The sequence below is a fragment of the Gamsiella multidivaricata genome (genome assembly GCF_025024155.1).
Source record: "Gamsiella multidivaricata strain RSA 2152 chromosome Unknown BC939scaffold_60, whole genome shotgun sequence".
NCBI lineage: Eukaryota > Fungi > Mortierellomycota > Mortierellomycetes > Mortierellales > Mortierellaceae > Gamsiella > Gamsiella multidivaricata.
Window position 1 is genome coordinate 198,627 of NW_026251768.1, and position 18,469 is coordinate 217,095.

An 18,469-nucleotide genomic window follows, 5' to 3' on the forward strand; every position below is an offset into this window, starting at 1 on the left:
GTGCAGGCGTGGCAAAGGTTGCATTGTTAGCCGGCCAATAGTTTCCTAAAGATAGAATGGCTGTGCAAGCGGGCGTTTTTTTTTTTTAGTGACGCCAGATCCTCCCAGGCGTGCGGGCGTGCCACAGGCTGCATTGTCCGAGCCTCGGCTTGGACTGCCAGACGACTGTGCAAGCGGGGGCTGAGCGAATACCCATAGTTAAATGCCGATTAAGGGATAACTGTTTTCGCGTTATAAAAGCAAATCAAATCGTCTTCGTCCTTCTACTATCACTTCTGTCCTTTTCACCAACCCAATGGAACCCACTCACCAACAACCACAAGATCAAGCCATGCAACAGGCTCTAGGTCTGCAGGAGCTGCTAACGCATATCGCATCCTATCTGGACAAGGATGCCATTACGCGATGCTGTTTGGTCTCGAAACAGTGGTCTCAAGCCTGGAAGCCACTCTGCTGGAGAGATATCAAGTGGAAAGAACCCAGGGATTTCGTCCGGAATGGCCATCTAATTAGGAATCTAACGCTGCGGATGTCATCGTCATCCTCTTCATACCGACCGGTGGAGGAGATTCGGGACCACTGCCCAAATTTGCGCTCACTACATATTGTCGATTTTCAGTTCAACCGCGCCGAATTCGAGGAAAGGGTGCTGGGGATTCAGACAAGTCCATCAACCACTGCTGCCAGCAATGCGGCCGCAGCCCTGCAGGAGGGCGAAAAAGCTTCATCGCAGGGCGCCGTTGTTTGCTCTAAGAATCCGTTCATCGACAGCATTGTTGCTAGGAATAGTTATCTATCCAACAGCTTGCATACACTTCAGTTTGGAGTGTCACCCGAGGTGTGTGCTATGCTGTTGCCACGACTCGTACAGGCGAAAAAAGCAGGACGGCTACAAGGGTTGAAGTCTTTCCGTATGGGAGAGTCTTTGGCGCTAGGCATGCGTCTTGAGGCGCACCCATCGTGGCATTGTACGCTCAAGTTGTCGGACATACTCGCGTTTCTTGATGAGTTCCCGGACCTGACATGTTTCTCTACAGGTGACATTAATATCATCAACGATATCGGATCAGAGGATACGGATTCGAGTATGGCGGCCAAGGACGTCAGCATCAGTAGCAATGAGGAAGGGCAGCAAAAGAGACAGCGAGAATACAAACGGATGACCGAGCTCGAAATCTCGTCATCCTCGTCCGTAGTACTGGAGCCCATTTTGGTCAGGATGCCTCAGCTGAGGGTACTCAAGATGGGCTACATTAGAGACGCCAGGATATTTCCAAAGATTATACAGCACTTCCCCAATCTCACATCGCTACATTTGGACTTGGAGTACTATAGATTCTTCGACAGGGCCTTTACGGCCCTAGACCTCGATCAAACGAACCAGGACGGTATCCAGGGTTGGATCCATCTCTTTGAGGGGCTGCCCGCACTTGAGCACCTTAACGTCATGAGTGCGCAGTTGTCGCTACCGATCTTGAAGTCCTTGACAATGTCGTGCCCTCGTCTGTCATCGCTCAAGGCCAATAAGGGGTCGCGTTTATCTGTACTGGGGATCTTGTTCCTCCTGAATCACGCCGCGAACCTGAGAGAGCTTGAGGTGTCACAGAAGTTCGACGCACAGCTGTTTGCGGGCAACCAAGAACCCTGGAAAGCACCGTTGGAGAGGCTACATCTTGAGGAGGTGGACCTATCGAACGATGAGGAAAACGATTGCTTCCGGAATCGGATGCGTCAGCTGCCATGGCTCAAGTCGCTTGAGACGTGCGCGCGTAAAATATCGCATAGAGCTTTGCTGGATGAGGAGGAGAATGAGGTGGCGGCGGCGGCGAATGGAGTTGTTCCCTATCCTCGCTTGGAGAAACTGATAATGAAACAGAATGTCAGCGCTTTTGAGGGGTTCATTTCGCGGTTGGTGAACACCATGCCACGTCTCAACATTCTAGAGCTAGATGAGGACTATTCAAAGGAGGATATCCAAATAGCGAGAAGAGGTCGACAAGATCCAACAACAGCTGCGGCAAAATAACTCCAGAAATGAATGGTGAGCATAGTTATGGTTTTTTTCTAGTTCTGTATTTGTGTGTTGTGAATGCATCATTAAATAGCCTGAGCGCTGCTACGATGCTTGACACGGACGGGCAATCCGTGGGCCATTGGGAGAGTGAGCGATGGGTAATATGCTGGCTCCTTGTTGGGATCGACGAGCTCGAAAGTGAAATTTTGCATCAGCATCGACATGATCGTGATAGCCTCGATTGTTGCAAACTGCTGTCCCAGACTATATTGACCCATATTAAAAAAAAAAAAAAAAAAAAAAAAAAAAAAAAAAAAGAGTGCGACGTTAGATTCCATGATTTGAAGGCTACGGTGTAAGACAAAATAAAGGAAGGTAGCAATGTAGAACAAAGTCGCACTTACCAAGTGCGTGGTCCCAAATGGAAGGCCACAAACTTTGCCTGCGAGGGCTTCTCGCCCGTCATCCAGCGCTCGGGGTTGTACTCTTTGGCGTCTGGTCCCCAGATGGAGGTATCACGACCCATCGCCCATGAGCTCCATGCAACCTTCTCGTTCTTGTAGACCTTGTAACCCCCGGGCAAGACATCGTCCTCGACACAGGTCTTGATGTTCTTGGGCACAGAGGGGTACAATCTCAAGGCCTCATGGAAGCACGACTCTGCGTACTTTTGCTGCTTGGTCGAATCGTATGTGGGTTCGCCACCCTGAAGAATGCGATCTGTCTCCTCGATCAGCTGCTTGGTGATATTTTTGTCTGCCTGCTGACGATGCATAAGGTAGAACATCCACGAGAGCGCCTGAGCGGTCGTATCGCGACCAGCCAAGATGAAGTTGTTGAGCGTATCCTTCAACATCTCGTCCGAGAGCGGCTCTCCATTCTCGTCCTGGGTGTCCATAAACAACTGCATCAGATCCTTGTACTGCTCTTGGCTTTCACGGTTCTGTCGGCGGCGATTCTGGATGACTTTGTATGCAAAGCTGTTGACGATCTCGGTGTCCTTATCGACCTGGTCCAGCTCGCCTCTCCACCAGTCCCGCAGTTTCCAGAGCGGGAACATGAGGCGTTCGGAGCAGGCGTGGTTCAGGCGGTCGAAGGCTGCGGCGAAGGGGACCTCCTCGCCGGGCTTGTTCAGGCAGCCGAAGGATTGACCGAATGCAATCTCGCCAAAGGAATCTACAATAAAACTCCCGGATGTTAGATCTTGTAAACCATCCCCTTTAAAAAAAAAAAAAAAAAAAAAAGGGAATTCTTTGGATGTTGTGAAGGGGGAAGGAAATATGCGCATACCCAATGTATATTTGTAGAACAGCTCCTGCAAGTCCACAACTGCGCCCTGGTCAGCCTTGATGGAAAGATAGTCGATCACCAGCCTTGCCTCCTGGACGAACACAGAACTTGTGTAGGAACGGAACGCCTTGACGTTGAAGATATGACTGGCCAGCTTTCGTTGCCATTTCCAGTGCTAGAAATGAAGGATACAAATAGATGTAAGGACTCGGTTTTTTTGGGTAATGCATTACGTTGTCCTGCACAGAGATGTTGCTTACCTGTCCGTCTGCACCAAAGATACCTAATCATCAATTATAACAGTCAATGCAACAATTAATGCCCATCTCTCTTTTTCTTTTTTTCTTTTCCTTTCCACTGTTTTTTATTACCTTCACCGACCAAGGGTGCCAGGGCAGTCCTCAGATGTGGTCCCTTCTCGTAGGCCCAGAAGTTGACCCTCAGCATATGATCGACCATATCTGGGTCCGCGATGTTGATGATTCTTCCCACGCCAGGGATAGTCATCGCATAGGCCTTACCGTACTTCTGGTGATGGAATGTCTGTCGTTGGAGGACCTGGTCTCTTGGAAGGGTTAAGACTTGGAAGAGATTTCCAAAGAGGGGGATGCACCATGGTCCAGGGATATCAGTACGGGTAGGGACGCCATAGACGGATTTGCGGTACTTGAAGATGATGTAGAGAACATAGGCGCCGATGATTTTCGAGAGATTGGAGCGGGTGAGAGCCTTGGCGAGGACGCGGGTGAGGGCCGCGAGCTGTGGGTTAGTGGTGGTCGAGAGTGCGGAGGACATTTATTCGGTGGTTGTGGAGCGAATGGAAAGAGGAGGGAAAAAAATTTGCTTTACGGCGAACCGAAGATTATGAAGAATAGTGATCGGACAGCAAAACGCGGAAGAGAGTTTGGATGCGGTCGTGGGGAAGGAGCAAGGGGGCAACTGTATGACGAAACAGGTATCGAAAGTAAACCTGTAACTGGGATGTCGAGGGAAAAGGGGGAAAAGATGAAGGAGCACCAAGGGAAGCGGCTTTTTATACGGACGAGCAAAGGAGTGTGAACACATACAGAGGATGGATGTGTGGGGTCGATGGATGCAATAAAAAAAATGGGCCGATGAACGAATACAGAAGCACCAGGGCTACACGAGCAATGAGAGCCGATCAACAGGTTCTATGCAGTGGACGCAGCACTCGACCCTTGATCCTCGATCGATCACTGGCACGCACCAGCGTACGCTTCGCCTCGGTTGGGAATGGGAAGGGAGCTTCTCCATATAGAAAAAGAAAAAGCCCCCGGGCGCCATTGACTGGCTGCCCCCCCCCCCCTCTCTCTCTCTCTCTCTCTGGAAAAAGAGAAGAGAGGAAGAGGAGCGCTCCTTCCTCTTTTGAACAAAAATTGTTAGCAATCGCGATTCCCTCGGTGCGAATTTAACCGCTATTTATTGTCGCACAGTGCCCAACCATATCTTATGCATAGAATCATCATACCAAAGACGCGCTCCAAAGCTCAAACACGACTCCTGCATTATCGGCTGTCGTATTCGGGTCTCTAGCGAACGCGCGTCCCACAGTCGACCCAATTATCTGCACATGAGGAGCCATCATAGACAATTACAGTTCTTTATTCTTAACTAGTGGAACTGCCCGTGGCACACACCACGGGTCCGAGACAAAAAAAAATAGCTTTATTGGACGTTCAGCAGGTTTCTACAGACGATATTTCGGGTACAAACACCCTCCTTTCCATGTATTGTACCATTTCCAACCAGAATCTTGAGGTTGTCTCGGTGTTTGCAACGCGAGAAGCCGACATACAATTGCCCAGCACCAAAGACGTGCTGAAGAAGATAAACACCAACATGGTCAAGTGTTCGTCCTTGCGCCTTGTTAATGGTCATGGCAAACGCAGGCTTGACAGGAAACTGGCACCTAGTGAACTTGATTGGCGTAGATCCGTCGTTCAGGGTCGTAAGAGGTATGCGTGGAATAGGCACCGTTCATCTCCTGAAGTCACTGTTAAGAATCTCGGCACTGATATATCTCCGACAGAGTGCTCGAACAATCAGACGGGTACCATTGCAGAGATCGGATTTCCCGTCCACGTTTCGAAGGAGAATGATGGGCTGGCCCACCTTTAACAGCAACTCGTGGGGAGGCATGCCTGGAGGATTATTGCACGCTGAGCTTTACATGATCTGGAGAGGGACTTTGAAGGTCGAGCGGACTGTACGACCTCCTATCAAGACCCGAGCAGCAATTCCGGATGACGCTGTTCCGTCCAGACCCCAAATTGGGATCGTACTGGGAGTGAACCTTCACATTTAGGCCACTTCCTTTTTTATTCATGAGACTAATAAGCTATCCAGTGCTCCAAGCCCCAGGTCGGGGCTATAAAAACCCCTACCGGGAGCATAATAAACAACAACGCTCTCTTACCTCCTTGACTTACACTCAGGTACATAAAACATCACAGACGCAACTACGATCACGTCCTTCTCGCGCCTTCCTCGGATGTGGGCAATCAAAGAGTTGTACAAAAAAGACTTGCCCGCTCTTCCTGGCCCATCAAAAAAGAACACCTTTGCCACACCTTCGCCCTTGTTATCCAGCGCTGCTGTGGTTGCAGCGTACATCGCTTTTTGATCGTCGTTGCAGAGATCCAAGTCATGAGCTGCCTTAGCCGCAACTGCCTCAGCGTCGAGCTCTGCATGCTGTCCAAGTTCGTCACTGTTGGGTTGGCGGTCGATGAGGTTGCGAAAGTCTCGAGGCATCTCTTCATAAACCGCCAGACTGGCCCTAGCTCCCTTCAAAATCTCGTTGACGTGGAACAATGCAGTGCTCTTGGCATCCTTTTCATCAGTCGAGCGATCTCCAGCAACGTACAGAAAGTCCTGAGATAGATCATCAGCGAACGTTTTCCATAATTCGAGAGGATTGGATGGGCTGCATAGATGTAGAACCATGGCGAAAAGATGGCGTAAGGCCCGTAGGGCTTTTGGTGGCCTGTAACCTCCTGAAGACACTGGTGCCATTCAGAGTCATCTTCCAGCAATCCGCGCACATTGGCGGCCTTCCGTTAAGTGGTATAAAGCTCGCCAGTGTTTGAAGCTGGTCGATCCTCTGACATACAGGAGCAAAAGATGCTAACAGTAACAATCGCGATCCACGCTGCTCGCAAAGTTTGGGACTGCATAGTGCAGTCGGCCGATGGGTAGCACATCTAAATCCAATGTGCTATGCCGGCGATTGTAAGCGGTAATTAAATCAGCGCGCCTGGTGAGAAGTACTCAGCGGTTAGTTCAGACTATCTGTAAGTCCACCTCTTTAAAAAAAAAAAAAATGCCTTTCGGACGTGTTACTGGGGTTCTCAGGGCAGTCCCTGGAGGTGATTCTGGACTGGCCAGTTTGGCCGCATATGTATGTTCGAGATGCTCAGACAGGTCCAGCAGCAGGACTATAGATTCGATAGATTCGTGTCGAGTCATCATGGGGATCGATATTGACGTAAAAAGTAACAAAGGCACACTTCACATACGCTTGGTTACACATTGTATCCATGTTCTCGGTAGTCATTGTAAGAGGGATGCAGTAGTTGGGGGGGAGGGAGGGAGGGGAGCAAAGAGAATGGCTTTGAGTGATAAAGGGTAAGCAGTGAATGTGCAATTCAACGACTACCGTTCAGAAAACGACAAGCTACATGAATTCATTGATGAGCACTGTGAGGTGGGAACTGAACTCAAGGTCAATGCTGGAGAATTTAGGGAAGCCTTCAAAGAATTTGTTGGTGGCAATGTTCAACAGAAGGACCTTATCGAGATGATGAAAAAGCGTGGATTCAGCCATGGATCATCCAGAAAAGGGGAACGCTCGTATAAATCGTATAAGGGTCTATGCCTGAATTACATGAAATAGTTGCAGAGCCAACATTCACCTGGAAAGTTATACAGAAAGTGGAACACTGGAACACACCAATTAAAGAGGGTTGATCAAATACAGATGGTTTTTTTCGATGGTCTGTGTGAAGTTGGACTTGTCTCGAAAAGAACGTTATAATAAGGGGGTTGTTCTTGGTCTTCTATCCAACTTTCAGCTTGTACGTGGATAAAGACTACGTGAAAATTTAGAGTTTGCTCCTAATTCTGGTGGCTTACACGGATTTTACAGATTTCTTACAGACCGTGTGTTTTTATTATATAGGAGAGAAGAGAGACGCGAGAGAACTTCAGTTGTAGAGCAAAGAAATTATTGTAGTTGGAGTTGTCTTTGAGAGGAGCGAAGGAGACTCAGCATGCACGCGCTACCACGCTATCCTTGCAATGATACTCCTAGGGAACGCTCTTACAATCGCCTTCCTGACATCGTCTGCCACGACAATGAATAGGGCACAGGGCAACGGCAGCAACCAATACTTGATCGGGACTGAGTTCGTCAGCATCAAGGTCTGAATACCAGGCGTCTCTGTGACCAGAATAGCGACCAAGAACGATGCAAGGATACCAACAAACAGCCACAGATTACGGCGCCCCTTGCGGAAGGGATCCGCCTGCAAGATCGACATGCGGCGGTTACGGACTGAGAGAATGTTGCCCCATTGCAGAATCACGAGCGTGACAAAGCAGACGCACTGGCCTGTGTTGACATAGTACCCATTAAAGTCCTCCAGAGTCACGCCAGGCTTCAGCTTCTCCTCGGGGATATTAGCGAACGTGAAGACGAGATCCTGGAAGCCGAGGCCAGTGTACTCCTTGATGTACAAGAAGAAAAACATATTGCAGAAGAAGGTCATCATGGTGCCGATGAAGAAGTACGACTGGCCATAGATCTTGAGGTTGACCAAGTGCTCCTTCTTGGAGTTGCGGGGCGGCAGAGACAGCAGATTGAATTCTTCTTGCTCCATGACCAAGGCAGTGCAGGGGAAAGCTGAGATGACCATACACGCACGCACAAAAAAAAAAAAAAGGAGGGCGTTAGGAGATATTGTGGGATGGCAGTTGTTTTGTAGGGGTGGAGCCCTTTCGATATGATTGTAGACTTACCATCAGTGAAGCAACAGATAACGACCATCAGGAACGAGGAGAGTGTCAAAGGCGTTCCCAGAAACGTGTTGATCAACACAGGCCATACCTCAGACCAGGAGCCAGCAGGGAGTAAATACCCAATCACCTTCTGCAAGTTCTGGAACGCGAGGCGACCAAGGCGGATGGCGGCAGGGATAGAGTCGAATCCACCAAGCAAGATCAAATCGGCTGCTTCGATAGCAACGTCCGAACCAGACACGACAGCAACGCCGACATCGGCGGCCTTGAGCGCAGGGGCATCGTTCACACCATCTCCTGTCACGGCCACGACACCATCACGCTGCTGGAATTCGGTAACGATCCTTAACTTTTGTTCGGGCGAGGTACGCGCAAAGACAATCTCCTCATAGGCGCACACGAGATCCCACTCGCCGGGACTCATCATGTTCAGATCCGTGCCAGTCAACACAAGCGAGGTGCCCTCACGGAAGCGGGGGCGGCCCACTTCATAGTGCTCATGACTCTCATCATCCAACTTGTTCGACATCATGGCCTCCTTGGACTTTCCGAGACTGGGCTCCATAATATGGCTATATGTGTGAGGTTCACGGTCCGAGGAGAACAATCCAATCTGCTTGGCAATCGCCGCAGCGGTCAAACTATAGTCACCGGTGACCATGAAGAATCGTGCACCGGCACTGCGGCAGGCGCGAATCGTTTCTTTGATCTCAGGGCGAGGGGGGTCCATAATACCAACAAGACCAATGATGCAGAGCTCCTGAAGTCCCTGACGGGTCAGCTCTTCCTGAACGGCGTTCGAAGTTGAGGAACCAGCAGCAGAAAGGTTGTGTTCGGCCAGGTAAGGGCTGTAGCGGCCCTTGCAGAGCATCAAGACGCGTTGACCACGGCGGGACCAGGTCTGTTGAATCCTCGAGAGCTCTGCACTCCATTCTTGCGTCAGAGGCTGAGGACTCGTCTTGTTGGTTGCAGCCCAGTATGATGTGCAGTAAGGCAGGAGAACATCAGGGGCACCTTTGACCAAGACAAGCATGTCGTCCTTCTCGTTGGGCGAGGTATTGCTGGCGCTCATCATGTTCTGTCCAAAGAGGGTCCTGATTACTTGAGGCTGTCTGGCCGTACCCTGGTGAACGGTCATCATCCATTTGTTGCGAGAGTTGAAGGGGATCTCGTGCGTGCGTTCAAAACAGTCAGTGAGTATGGTCGGATCTGAGACATGAGCAAAGCGCAAGAGCGCGCTGTCAGTGGCATCTCCTAGAACCTTGCGCTCTGCAATGGGCAGGCCTTTGGTCTCATTATCAAACAAGGCATTATTGCAAAGCGCGGTCGCCAGCTGGAGTTGGCGAAGAGACAGGAGCAGGTGATCATCGTCTGGCTGGGGCAGGGTGTTGGGGTCCCGAGATCCTTTCTCGATCCTGGAGCTGACTTCCTCGGGGGTGGACTCGTGGTCCAAAAATGCGACGTTAGTGATATGCATCTTGTTCTCAGTCAGGGTACCGGTCTTATCGGAGCAGATAATGTTGACGCAACCGAGCGTCTCAACAGTGCTGAGCGCCTTGGGCAGGATGCTGTTTTCGCGCATCCTCTTGGCGATCATGAGCAGAGTTAAAGAAACACACACCGGCACGCCTGAAAAGAAGAGAAAAAAAAAAGAAGTGCGTTTAGCTGGCAACTCTGAGATTCACTCGTTTTTACTCAACATCACGACTTTTGTGGCTGTTCGGGGAACTTACCTTCGGGGATAAAGGCGATAACAGAACCCATGAGGGTGACAAGCAGGACGGCGACAGACATAAACTCGGGATAAACAGGGTGCAGCCAGGCCAGCCAGGCAACTGTGATGATCACGATTAGCGTAACGGTCAGGGCGATGATAATGCGAATGAACCGACTGATCTCTCTCTGGATAATCGTTGTCTTGGGCCGGCGACCAGTCGTCAGCTTATTGATGCGTCCCATCAAGGTCTCGTTACCCTTCAGGACCACAACACCAACACAAGAGCCCTGCACAACGTGGGTTCCCATGAAAGCGATGTTCTTAGACTCCAAAAAGTTATCATCCGTGGCGTTGGTGCTGGCCTCGATAGCATCACTTTCACCGGTCAGGACTGCGCGGTCAAATCGAGTGTCATTCGAGGCCTGGAGAAGACGAAGGTCGGCAGGGACCTTGTTGCCGAGCGACAGGTGCACACGATCGCCAGTGACCAAGTTTGCGGCGGGGATTTTAATCAATTGTCCGTCGCGAATGACATGGCAATCAGCAGGAATCATGTCCACGATAGAGGACATAACCTTGGCCGTTGAGAAATCTTGGAAAGCAGAGAACCCAGCTTGAAGGAGAATAACGAACAACTGGAAAATATAAAATACATGGGGATATAGACAGTCAGCGTGTTAGAAGAGGGGCGTATCTACGTTCGGCTGATAACACAAGAATGAGTACTTACGGCGAGGACAGCCAATGCCAAATTGGTGATGTTTGGGGGATTTGACAACGGTGGTCTCCAGCAGATAATAAAGGTGATTACACCAACCCAAAGGATCGAACAGAAGCCGCCAAAGAGATAGCCAAGGACCTTCTTGACATAGTTAGGCTTGCGCATCGCCAGCGTGTTGGGGCCATGCAACTTGAGTCGGTGCTCTGCATCTGCCCGGGACAAGCCCAAGGTCTCACTGGTGTTGAATCGGAGGTTGACCTCGGCCTCGGACAGCTTGTGGAAGTCGACCGTGGAGAAAAAATCGGTTTCGGACACCAAATCATCCTCTTTGCTCTTGCCTTTCCATCCAAAAGATAACTTTTTGGTATCGGCTTGCTGAACGTTGCCAACCTTGCCTGAACGGTGAGTCTCTGTAACGTGGATGGATAGGGTTCGGAACTCAATTGGAGCGGCGTTGCCCTGTGCGCGCTCCATGGTCTGAGTGCGGACCAATGCCAACGACTTTCTTGCTTCCTTATCGCGAGCCATGGTAGGTGGTATGCTTTGTTGAAATTTAGATGGTGTGTGGTAAGGTGTGAGGAATAAAGGATGGATGTCGAGCACCCGTACGAGACAGGAACGGAGGGAAGAGGTCGCGTTAAGCTTGGTTGTGAGCGCGATGAGACTGCAGCGGCGAGAGAAGGTCAAAGGAGGAAGGCCACTATTTATCTGCCTCGCTTATCGCTAGGTTGAAGCTCGTGGGCAGAATGCGCGCATTAAATAGAGTTCGAGGCACCTCACATAGAAACATAACGGTGCTGGCGTAGCAATGGGCGTTGTCTGCGTCATTAGGGACATGAAGTTAAAAGTGAGCGATTTTTGGTTGGTCGCATCGCGCGTCGAGCTTATTACACCGTGTGTCCTAGGGGACAGCCTTTGTTGTGCAGCGCTCAAGCACAAGAAAGAACGCACTTGATCAGCAGGAAACTTCTTTATGTGTTACACGGCACCACTACACACACTAACACAATCTATCCCATGGATACTTTTCTTTTTTAATGCACATTTTCAGCCTCAGTTTGAGCGATTTAATAGCTCCCGTAAAAAAAAAAAAAAAAAAAAAAAAGCAGAAAGGACGGTAGGATGAGTAGGATCATAGACCAGTGCTTTTTGCTTGCGCATTGGTGCATGGATTCATTTTCGTGCCTACATAGCATATTTCCTCGCATGTCGAGCAGTAATTTTCAGTGGCGCCTGCAGTCTGTATGAGCGACCCTTTTGACAAGGACATGGATGAGAAGTTATAAAAGGCGGTCAAAGACTGCAGGCGGGAGGTGTGCGTGTTATTTTGTGTCTTATACCCTTGGAGATCTCTCTCACTCTCGCACTCCACTATAGTTTCAAAAAACACGCATCTCGACCCTCGTCTTTGCAAAAAAAAAAAAAAATGAGGCAGCATACACCCACCGCTAACTTGCTACGCCGCAAGCATCTATAGTTCCTACTAATCCTCAGCTAACGACACTCTTGCGCGACGAAGAAAACAATGTTAGGAAGGTCTGCTCTATGCGGACCAAACGTCAGTGGCATAGGCCGCCATCACGCATGGAAATCGCCACTTTCGTTCTTTGTAGAAACGAATCAAACTCGTATTCCCCTTGATCTATTTCATTCTTTTGCCAAGCAGATTTATTAAAGATCTTATTTCACCTACTTCTCGAAGAACGGTGTGTTGTCTGGAAACTGTTTTCTGGTCGGTCTATCGTCTCCTTACGTGTTGGCTACATCCATACCGTTGAGCAAAGTTGTATATAGCTTGGAGAGATTGTAGGCACGAAAGCTATGACGCTGCATATCGCGTCTCAAGGCTATGTTCTTTGATGCCTCCTTCCGAATGAGGGATAGATGGACTATGAAATAATTCCTCAGCTCTCAATTCCCTCAATTCCCTCAATTCTCTCACTTCGCCCTCTCGCCCGCTGACTTGATCTACCCTTGAACATCTACACACGTGAATTGTGCCTAACACACCGATCGTTCGAGGCCATGCCATGGGAGACAAAGATAGATAGCTGATAGAAAGAGAATCAAGATTTTTTTAGTTATAACAATTTGTCTCTCGAGTCGATTGACCCTGCGAATATATCAGACCTAACTAGCAATGATCTACTACAGTCGTCCTTTCCACCAAAGTAGAGCCGATCCACAGTCGCCAAAAGACAGGCCAGATTCCCTGGGCCTGCCCCTAGGGCCTATGCAACAATTACCACACCTCATCAGTGTGTTAAAAGCTGAAAACTCCTTGTTACAAAAAAGGTATTTTCCCCATCCCCTCCATGGTTGTCAACCGCCTCCTCCCTTGCAGGCAGTCCAGCAGCGTCCGATTTGCAGCGTCCGGGTCGAGCACGGGGCCAGGGTAGCTCCCGTTTGTATGGTCGGCGAGCGACGCACCACACGGACAGTGGTCGGCGTCGCAAATGTATCCGTTGCCCTCACTCCAGTCTCCTCGAGGGCCCTTGTATGGTGCGCGTTTCTTCTTGGCTGTGATTCCCCACTCTCTTTCCCGAGCAATGGTCGCGTTGCAGCGTGGTTTCCAGATCAGATCCGTAGCCTGCGTCTCAATAAAGCTGATAAACTTGTGGATGACCTGTCGCGCAATCGAAGGAGGTGAGGTGAATAGACTACCCCACTCCTTGATTAGGCTGATGGGCGTGATACCGCGGTACAAATCGCTAATCCTCCAGGTTAAGTCCGGAGAGCGGTCGATATAGTCGTTGCCTAGGAGCAGCGACTGAGTCCCACCGATGCAGGACAGTCCTTGGATATGGGTCGATGTCTTGGGACAAACCCATACAGTGGGTTTCGATGCAGCGGCACGGGCCTTGTTACAGGCAATGTCGTGCTCATGCTGCTTCTTGCAAGATCCCCTACACTCGACGTAAGAAATAAAAAAAGAAACTCTGCCATCTCGTCCAATCATCGACTGTGCCTGGAATTATCGCGTCTCAGCTCTTGAGCCTGGGGGAACGGGCCTGCTTGCTTTTTTGCCACCAAAGTGTGTCTGAGGGGTCAACCGCTTCACACGAAATGATATGATGTAAATTTAGGATGTCAGTCACATAATCGCAGGTGGCGACCCAAGGACCAAACCTTGCTTTACTCAGCAATTTAGTAGGTTTAGCTCATGCATGAAACCTGCTGTCCGAGTGCTCCGAGGAACCTTTTGAGGAAGAATGTTGGTGCAGGCCAAGACAATGTCTTGAGATACTACAACAACATACTATCAAAAAGCGTAGAAAAGGGTACCAGGCTGAGTCATCTCTTGCGCACCGACACCGCAACCGAGTCCCCGCCGCGTTTCTGGTGGACTTGGAATGTTTGGAGCGGAGAGTCGGTGTGGGTGTAAGACACCCTAGGGGAGGGCCAGTGCTCTTGGAGTGCCTCGCCGTGTCTTGAACAATTCGCCGGCAACGAGACAGCGTGCCGGACAAGGAAGGCCAGCCTAAGGTAGCGAGCTCGTCTTCGCTTCCCTTTCGGTGTCTAGAGGTGCAGTGGCATGCATCTCTTCATCGTTTGCAATCGCTTATGATACAGAATGCGTCCAAGGCGCAACCTTCTTTCCCTTGGACGTTTCCAATGGTCTTGCACAGGCTTCTAACATCCACATCGTGGCACCATGGGTGCGATCACCCTCTATCTACACATATCGATCAAGTATCGAATATGCGGATGCATCGCCTGGGATCGCTCTGCTGCTCTATCCTTTGACTCTGTCCCAGACAACCTAACCCTTGCTTAATATAGCCCACCTCCTTCTGACACTTCAACACGGACGCAATACAATATACCCAACTATACCATAGGTCGTTTTTGTAAAACAGAGTAGTTCGATCTTGGTCATCACCCAACCCATTCACACGGCAATCAACAGGTCATTCATCCTGAATCCGGATCAAGTTGCTTCAAACATTCGAACTATAAAATCCTCTGAGCACCCAGCAGAAAGAGACCAGAAAAATCTCAAAAGTTCTCAACAAATCCCCCTAGGTGAGTAGACACATACCTTGCAGCTGTTCTTCCGAGTACTCAATACACCCCATACCAAGCTCCATCCTTATTCATTCATATACTCTGGTTCTTCCTTGTAGCAAAGCATTATGGTCCTGGAAAATCACACAGGTGTGACATGGTTTACGCCCTCAAAGATAACTATCGCCTCTCCATCGAAGCCCAGGGAGCGAAGTGGTCAAAGCATTCGACAAGGCATGAGCACGCACGAGCACGAGCATGAGCACGGAAGGCCACGCTCTGGCCTTGCGAACACTTCAGCCTCTTCCCCAATTATTCCCGCCTCCGATGGAGCGGCCCTGCTGCAAACGTGCGTCCGCGATCCCGTCACAGCTGCGCCCATCCACCACATCAACAAGAGTAGGAGCAACATTCACAACAACACAAGTCCGTTTTTGGTGTACGGTCCCTCTTTCCATAAATTGTCCTCGGGCAGGCTTCGAGGGAGGGGAGACCATTTTTCAGGGCGAACATCAGGAGCCGATAAACACTCCTCCGTCTATCCCTATGACTCAGCCCTCTTTCCAGCAAGCAGAAGAAGAAGCGAGGATTCATCCTCGGAGGGTTCGTTCTCGGGCTCTTCAAGCGAGGCAGGGGACCGATACTCTGACGATGGGCAAGACTTGAGGACCATTTCCCAGCACTGGGACGATTTCTACTACGCAGATATGCCGCTGGAGCTGCTCGATAATATCTTTCAGCAATCGATGTACATCTCGAGCCAACAGCTCTCTCGCTGGGCCGAAGCACGAAGGAATGCCAGACATGACGCAAGCAAGCGCACCATGCCGATCCTCTTTCCACTCCAGTCAACAAAAGCCGATTTCGATTTCCAGCAATACTTAGGACAAACAAATGCCGGCGAGGCGGTGCAATTCAATGGGAACCCTCAAGAATGGCAGCGCCAATACGAAGCATACAAGCGTGCGATGCTCTGCCAACATCTCTTCTACACACAGAACGTCCAACGCTCCACCTTGGGCACGCCTTCGTCATCTTCCTCGTCTTCGTCTCGCTCCTGCTCGATCTCGATAGATCCTGCTTCAAGACTGGTGTCGGGTCACCTCACGGATCAAGACAGTTATGACGGCGAGGATGATAATGAGTATGGGGATGCAGACAGCGACAGCGACGCTGAAGCAGCCCTCAACAGGTCCAAGGGGTTGAGTCCGGCTGCAGTCGGCTTTATGCTGAGCAACATGCACCTGAATAGCGTTGGCGACATGGATGGCGACCTCTCTGATTCGGCCAGCTCTGGAAGCCACGATACTAGTTACGGATATCAGGACTCGTCCACGGTGGGCTCCTACACTGACGAGGACGAGTATGAAGGGCATCTACATGAAGGAAAGCTCGTACATGACAGTGGTATTGCTACTGACAGCGATCACTCGACGCTTGGAGGTGTATCATTGACTGGCGCCGGTAACATCCCAGAAGACGCTTCCAAAATGTTTCGCCACTATACAAGTTCAAGACCCCACAAGATGTGCAGCTGTCGCTTTGGGCTACAAAATTCGGCAGCGCAATTTCCCGCACCCCGGCACGGCATCAATCGTGTGGTCGACAGCGAGCTCGACAAAGCGGAGGAGGACCTTATGATTTATCAAGTCCATCGCGATCAGTATTTCCATCCCACTACACATACATCTCTGCACTCCGACCTTTACAATTGCTCCCTCGTCAACCGTCAATGGAGAATTGCGGCCTTGCAGATCCTCTGGCAGAGCGTTGTTCTGGATGCGGAAAGCTGCCGGCCAGAGCCCACGGATCCCTGCGCTTGCTATACAAGTCCCAAGGCAACGCGACAAGGATTTTGCTACATGAGCGATCTGGCGTCTTCTTCTAGTACTGCCGCCTCCTCGTCGTCGTCGTCCTCAACCCGATCTCAGTCACCTACTTTGCCCACTTCGCCCACCGCTGTATACACCTCCACCAGGGTTGTTCGAACGAGGCTCGAGGCCATGCTGGACAGTTACCTCGACCTCTATGGACTTGATCTCGCCAAGTGTGTTCAAACCGTAGAGCTCGACCTCCATCTCCTGGTTTGGCCTGCAGAGTGCGAGTCCGTCAAGCGGATCTTGAGGCGCCTTTCACCGTTCACACACCTGCGCCTCGTCTGGTCGGGTGATGAGTCTCCCGAGGAGATATCAACGGGATTCAAAATTGCTATGGAGTCCTTGCACGATCAGATCCGCCATTTGCACTTCTTTCCGGGATTCGTATTTTCTGATGTATGGGTCCACGAGATGGAAAAAATGACCAGGCTTGAGACACTCACGATAGAAGACCCAGAAAGCCAGGATGCAGTGACATATGACTGGAAAAGGATTCGGTGCCTGAGATTGTACTCGGCAGTGCCAGGCAACTTCTTTGGATATGCCGGCATGCATTCCGCCAGCTTGCCAACACACCACAGCGACGGTACACTGACTACCGCAACGCCCAACAGCCACGCCACATCGACTTTATCAGCAATGCCTAATATCATGCCTTTACCGGTTGGGTACCAAGGGAATGGGTGGTGGCAATGGACCGGACTGCGCAAGATTGAGATCCGAATCGGCTCCACCGCGCTACCAATGGAGTGGCTCCAAGATCTGGCAACCATCATTATTCAGAGCGCCGCCATGCTCGATCAGCAGCAACGTCTCGACCCTCAACTTCGTCAGACACCAACTTCCTTGTATCCAAGCACCATATCGCACTTCGGTCCGCCTCTCGAGGTCTTGGATATCGATGCTGAGATTTCGGGTCAGCATCAGGACATTTTCATGGACCTGGTTCAAGCTTGGGGACCTCGCTTCAAAGAGTTCCATATTACCCACAGCCAACAGCTGACCGACGAGTTCTTCTGGCTTTGTTTACGAAAGATGACACAGATCAAGAAACTGAGTCTTAGGGGATCAAGAGGCATCACTGGAGAGGGCATCCTCCTTGACGGGCCCTCCGTCGATTCTGTGGATCAAATCAACTCGACAGAAACAGGCAGCAAGGTGGCCAAGGTACCGATTATGTGGCCACGCGACTTCCAAGAGCTCAACTTGGATCAGTCACGTATCAGAGACGATTTCTTCCAGGCGCTCAAGCAGCATTGCCCGGGTGTACAGTGCAAGGTCCGCGAGGTGCGATGAGCAGCATATACCCCTACCATTTTTGGATTATATCGAAACGCAGCGCGAACGATATGCATAACTTATTCCTACCATACCATAACATACCATATCATACCATATCATACCACATGAAACGACTCAAATAAAAGTAATATTTGTGCCAGTGACTCGATGATAACCAATAGGCTATGTGTTGGTTGCGCACACGGTTTCCTCAGGACGCATCGCCTTTTTTTTTTTTAAGGCCCCTGTCTATCTCTGGTCATTGCTCCTGATCAAAGTTGGCTTGGCACTCTTTTTCTTTCCTTCAACACTCCTGCTTAACTTCGATCGTGACGTGAACACTACTCTTCCACCTAAGTACTCCTCATAGCAAACACTGCTCATCATCGTGCCGGAACATCACGCTCCTGTGTGCGAACCATCTACGCCTTCGGCCATGCCAAACAAGGACACCGTCGTTACGTCCAAGAGCGCACTCTTTTGGGAGCTACTCGTTCGGCCCACATGGTTCCAGGGCTACTTTT

At 50.3% G+C, this 18,469-nt stretch overlaps 4 protein-coding genes across 4 annotated transcripts; 2 read left to right on the plus strand and 2 right to left on the minus strand.

The window, feature by feature from the left end:
• The first annotated feature begins 2 nt into the window (after nucleotides 1-2).
• Nucleotides 3-2,061, plus strand: BC939DRAFT_262931 (uncharacterized protein). The gene has a single exon (XM_051551076.1). The coding sequence runs from the start codon at nucleotides 296-298 to the stop codon at nucleotides 2,024-2,026; it is 1,731 nt and encodes a 576-aa protein (XP_051409428.1). The 5' UTR covers nucleotides 3-295; the 3' UTR covers nucleotides 2,027-2,061.
• Nucleotides 2,062-2,097: 36 nt separating this feature from the next.
• On the minus strand, nucleotides 2,098-4,099 carry BC939DRAFT_400295 (cytochrome P450; the record flags this gene model as incomplete). Its single annotated transcript, XM_051552534.1, has 5 exons — nucleotides 2,098-2,278; nucleotides 2,419-3,190; nucleotides 3,305-3,479; nucleotides 3,565-3,587; nucleotides 3,676-4,099. The coding sequence occupies 5 exons, from the start codon at nucleotides 4,097-4,099 to the stop codon at nucleotides 2,098-2,100; spliced, it is 1,575 nt and encodes a 524-aa protein (XP_051409429.1).
• A 3,331-nt stretch (nucleotides 4,100-7,430) lies between these two features.
• On the minus strand, nucleotides 7,431-11,542 carry BC939DRAFT_460073 (calcium-transporting ATPase 1). Its single transcript, XM_051556820.1, has 4 exons — nucleotides 10,789-11,542; nucleotides 10,075-10,693; nucleotides 8,342-9,970; nucleotides 7,431-8,225 (listed from the first exon to the last, which is right to left on the minus strand). Exons 1-4 carry the CDS (start codon nucleotides 11,305-11,307, stop codon nucleotides 7,603-7,605), a joined length of 3,390 nt encoding a protein of 1,129 aa, XP_051409430.1. The 5' UTR covers nucleotides 11,308-11,542; the 3' UTR covers nucleotides 7,431-7,602.
• Nucleotides 11,543-14,680: 3,138 nt separating this feature from the next.
• Nucleotides 14,681-18,108, plus strand: BC939DRAFT_262977 (uncharacterized protein). The gene is made up of 2 exons (XM_051551077.1): nucleotides 14,681-14,805; nucleotides 14,907-18,108. Exon 2 carries the CDS (start codon nucleotides 14,916-14,918, stop codon nucleotides 17,958-17,960), a length of 3,045 nt encoding a protein of 1,014 aa, XP_051409431.1. The 5' UTR covers nucleotides 14,681-14,805; nucleotides 14,907-14,915; the 3' UTR covers nucleotides 17,961-18,108.
• The last annotated feature ends 361 nt before the right edge of the window (nucleotides 18,109-18,469 follow it).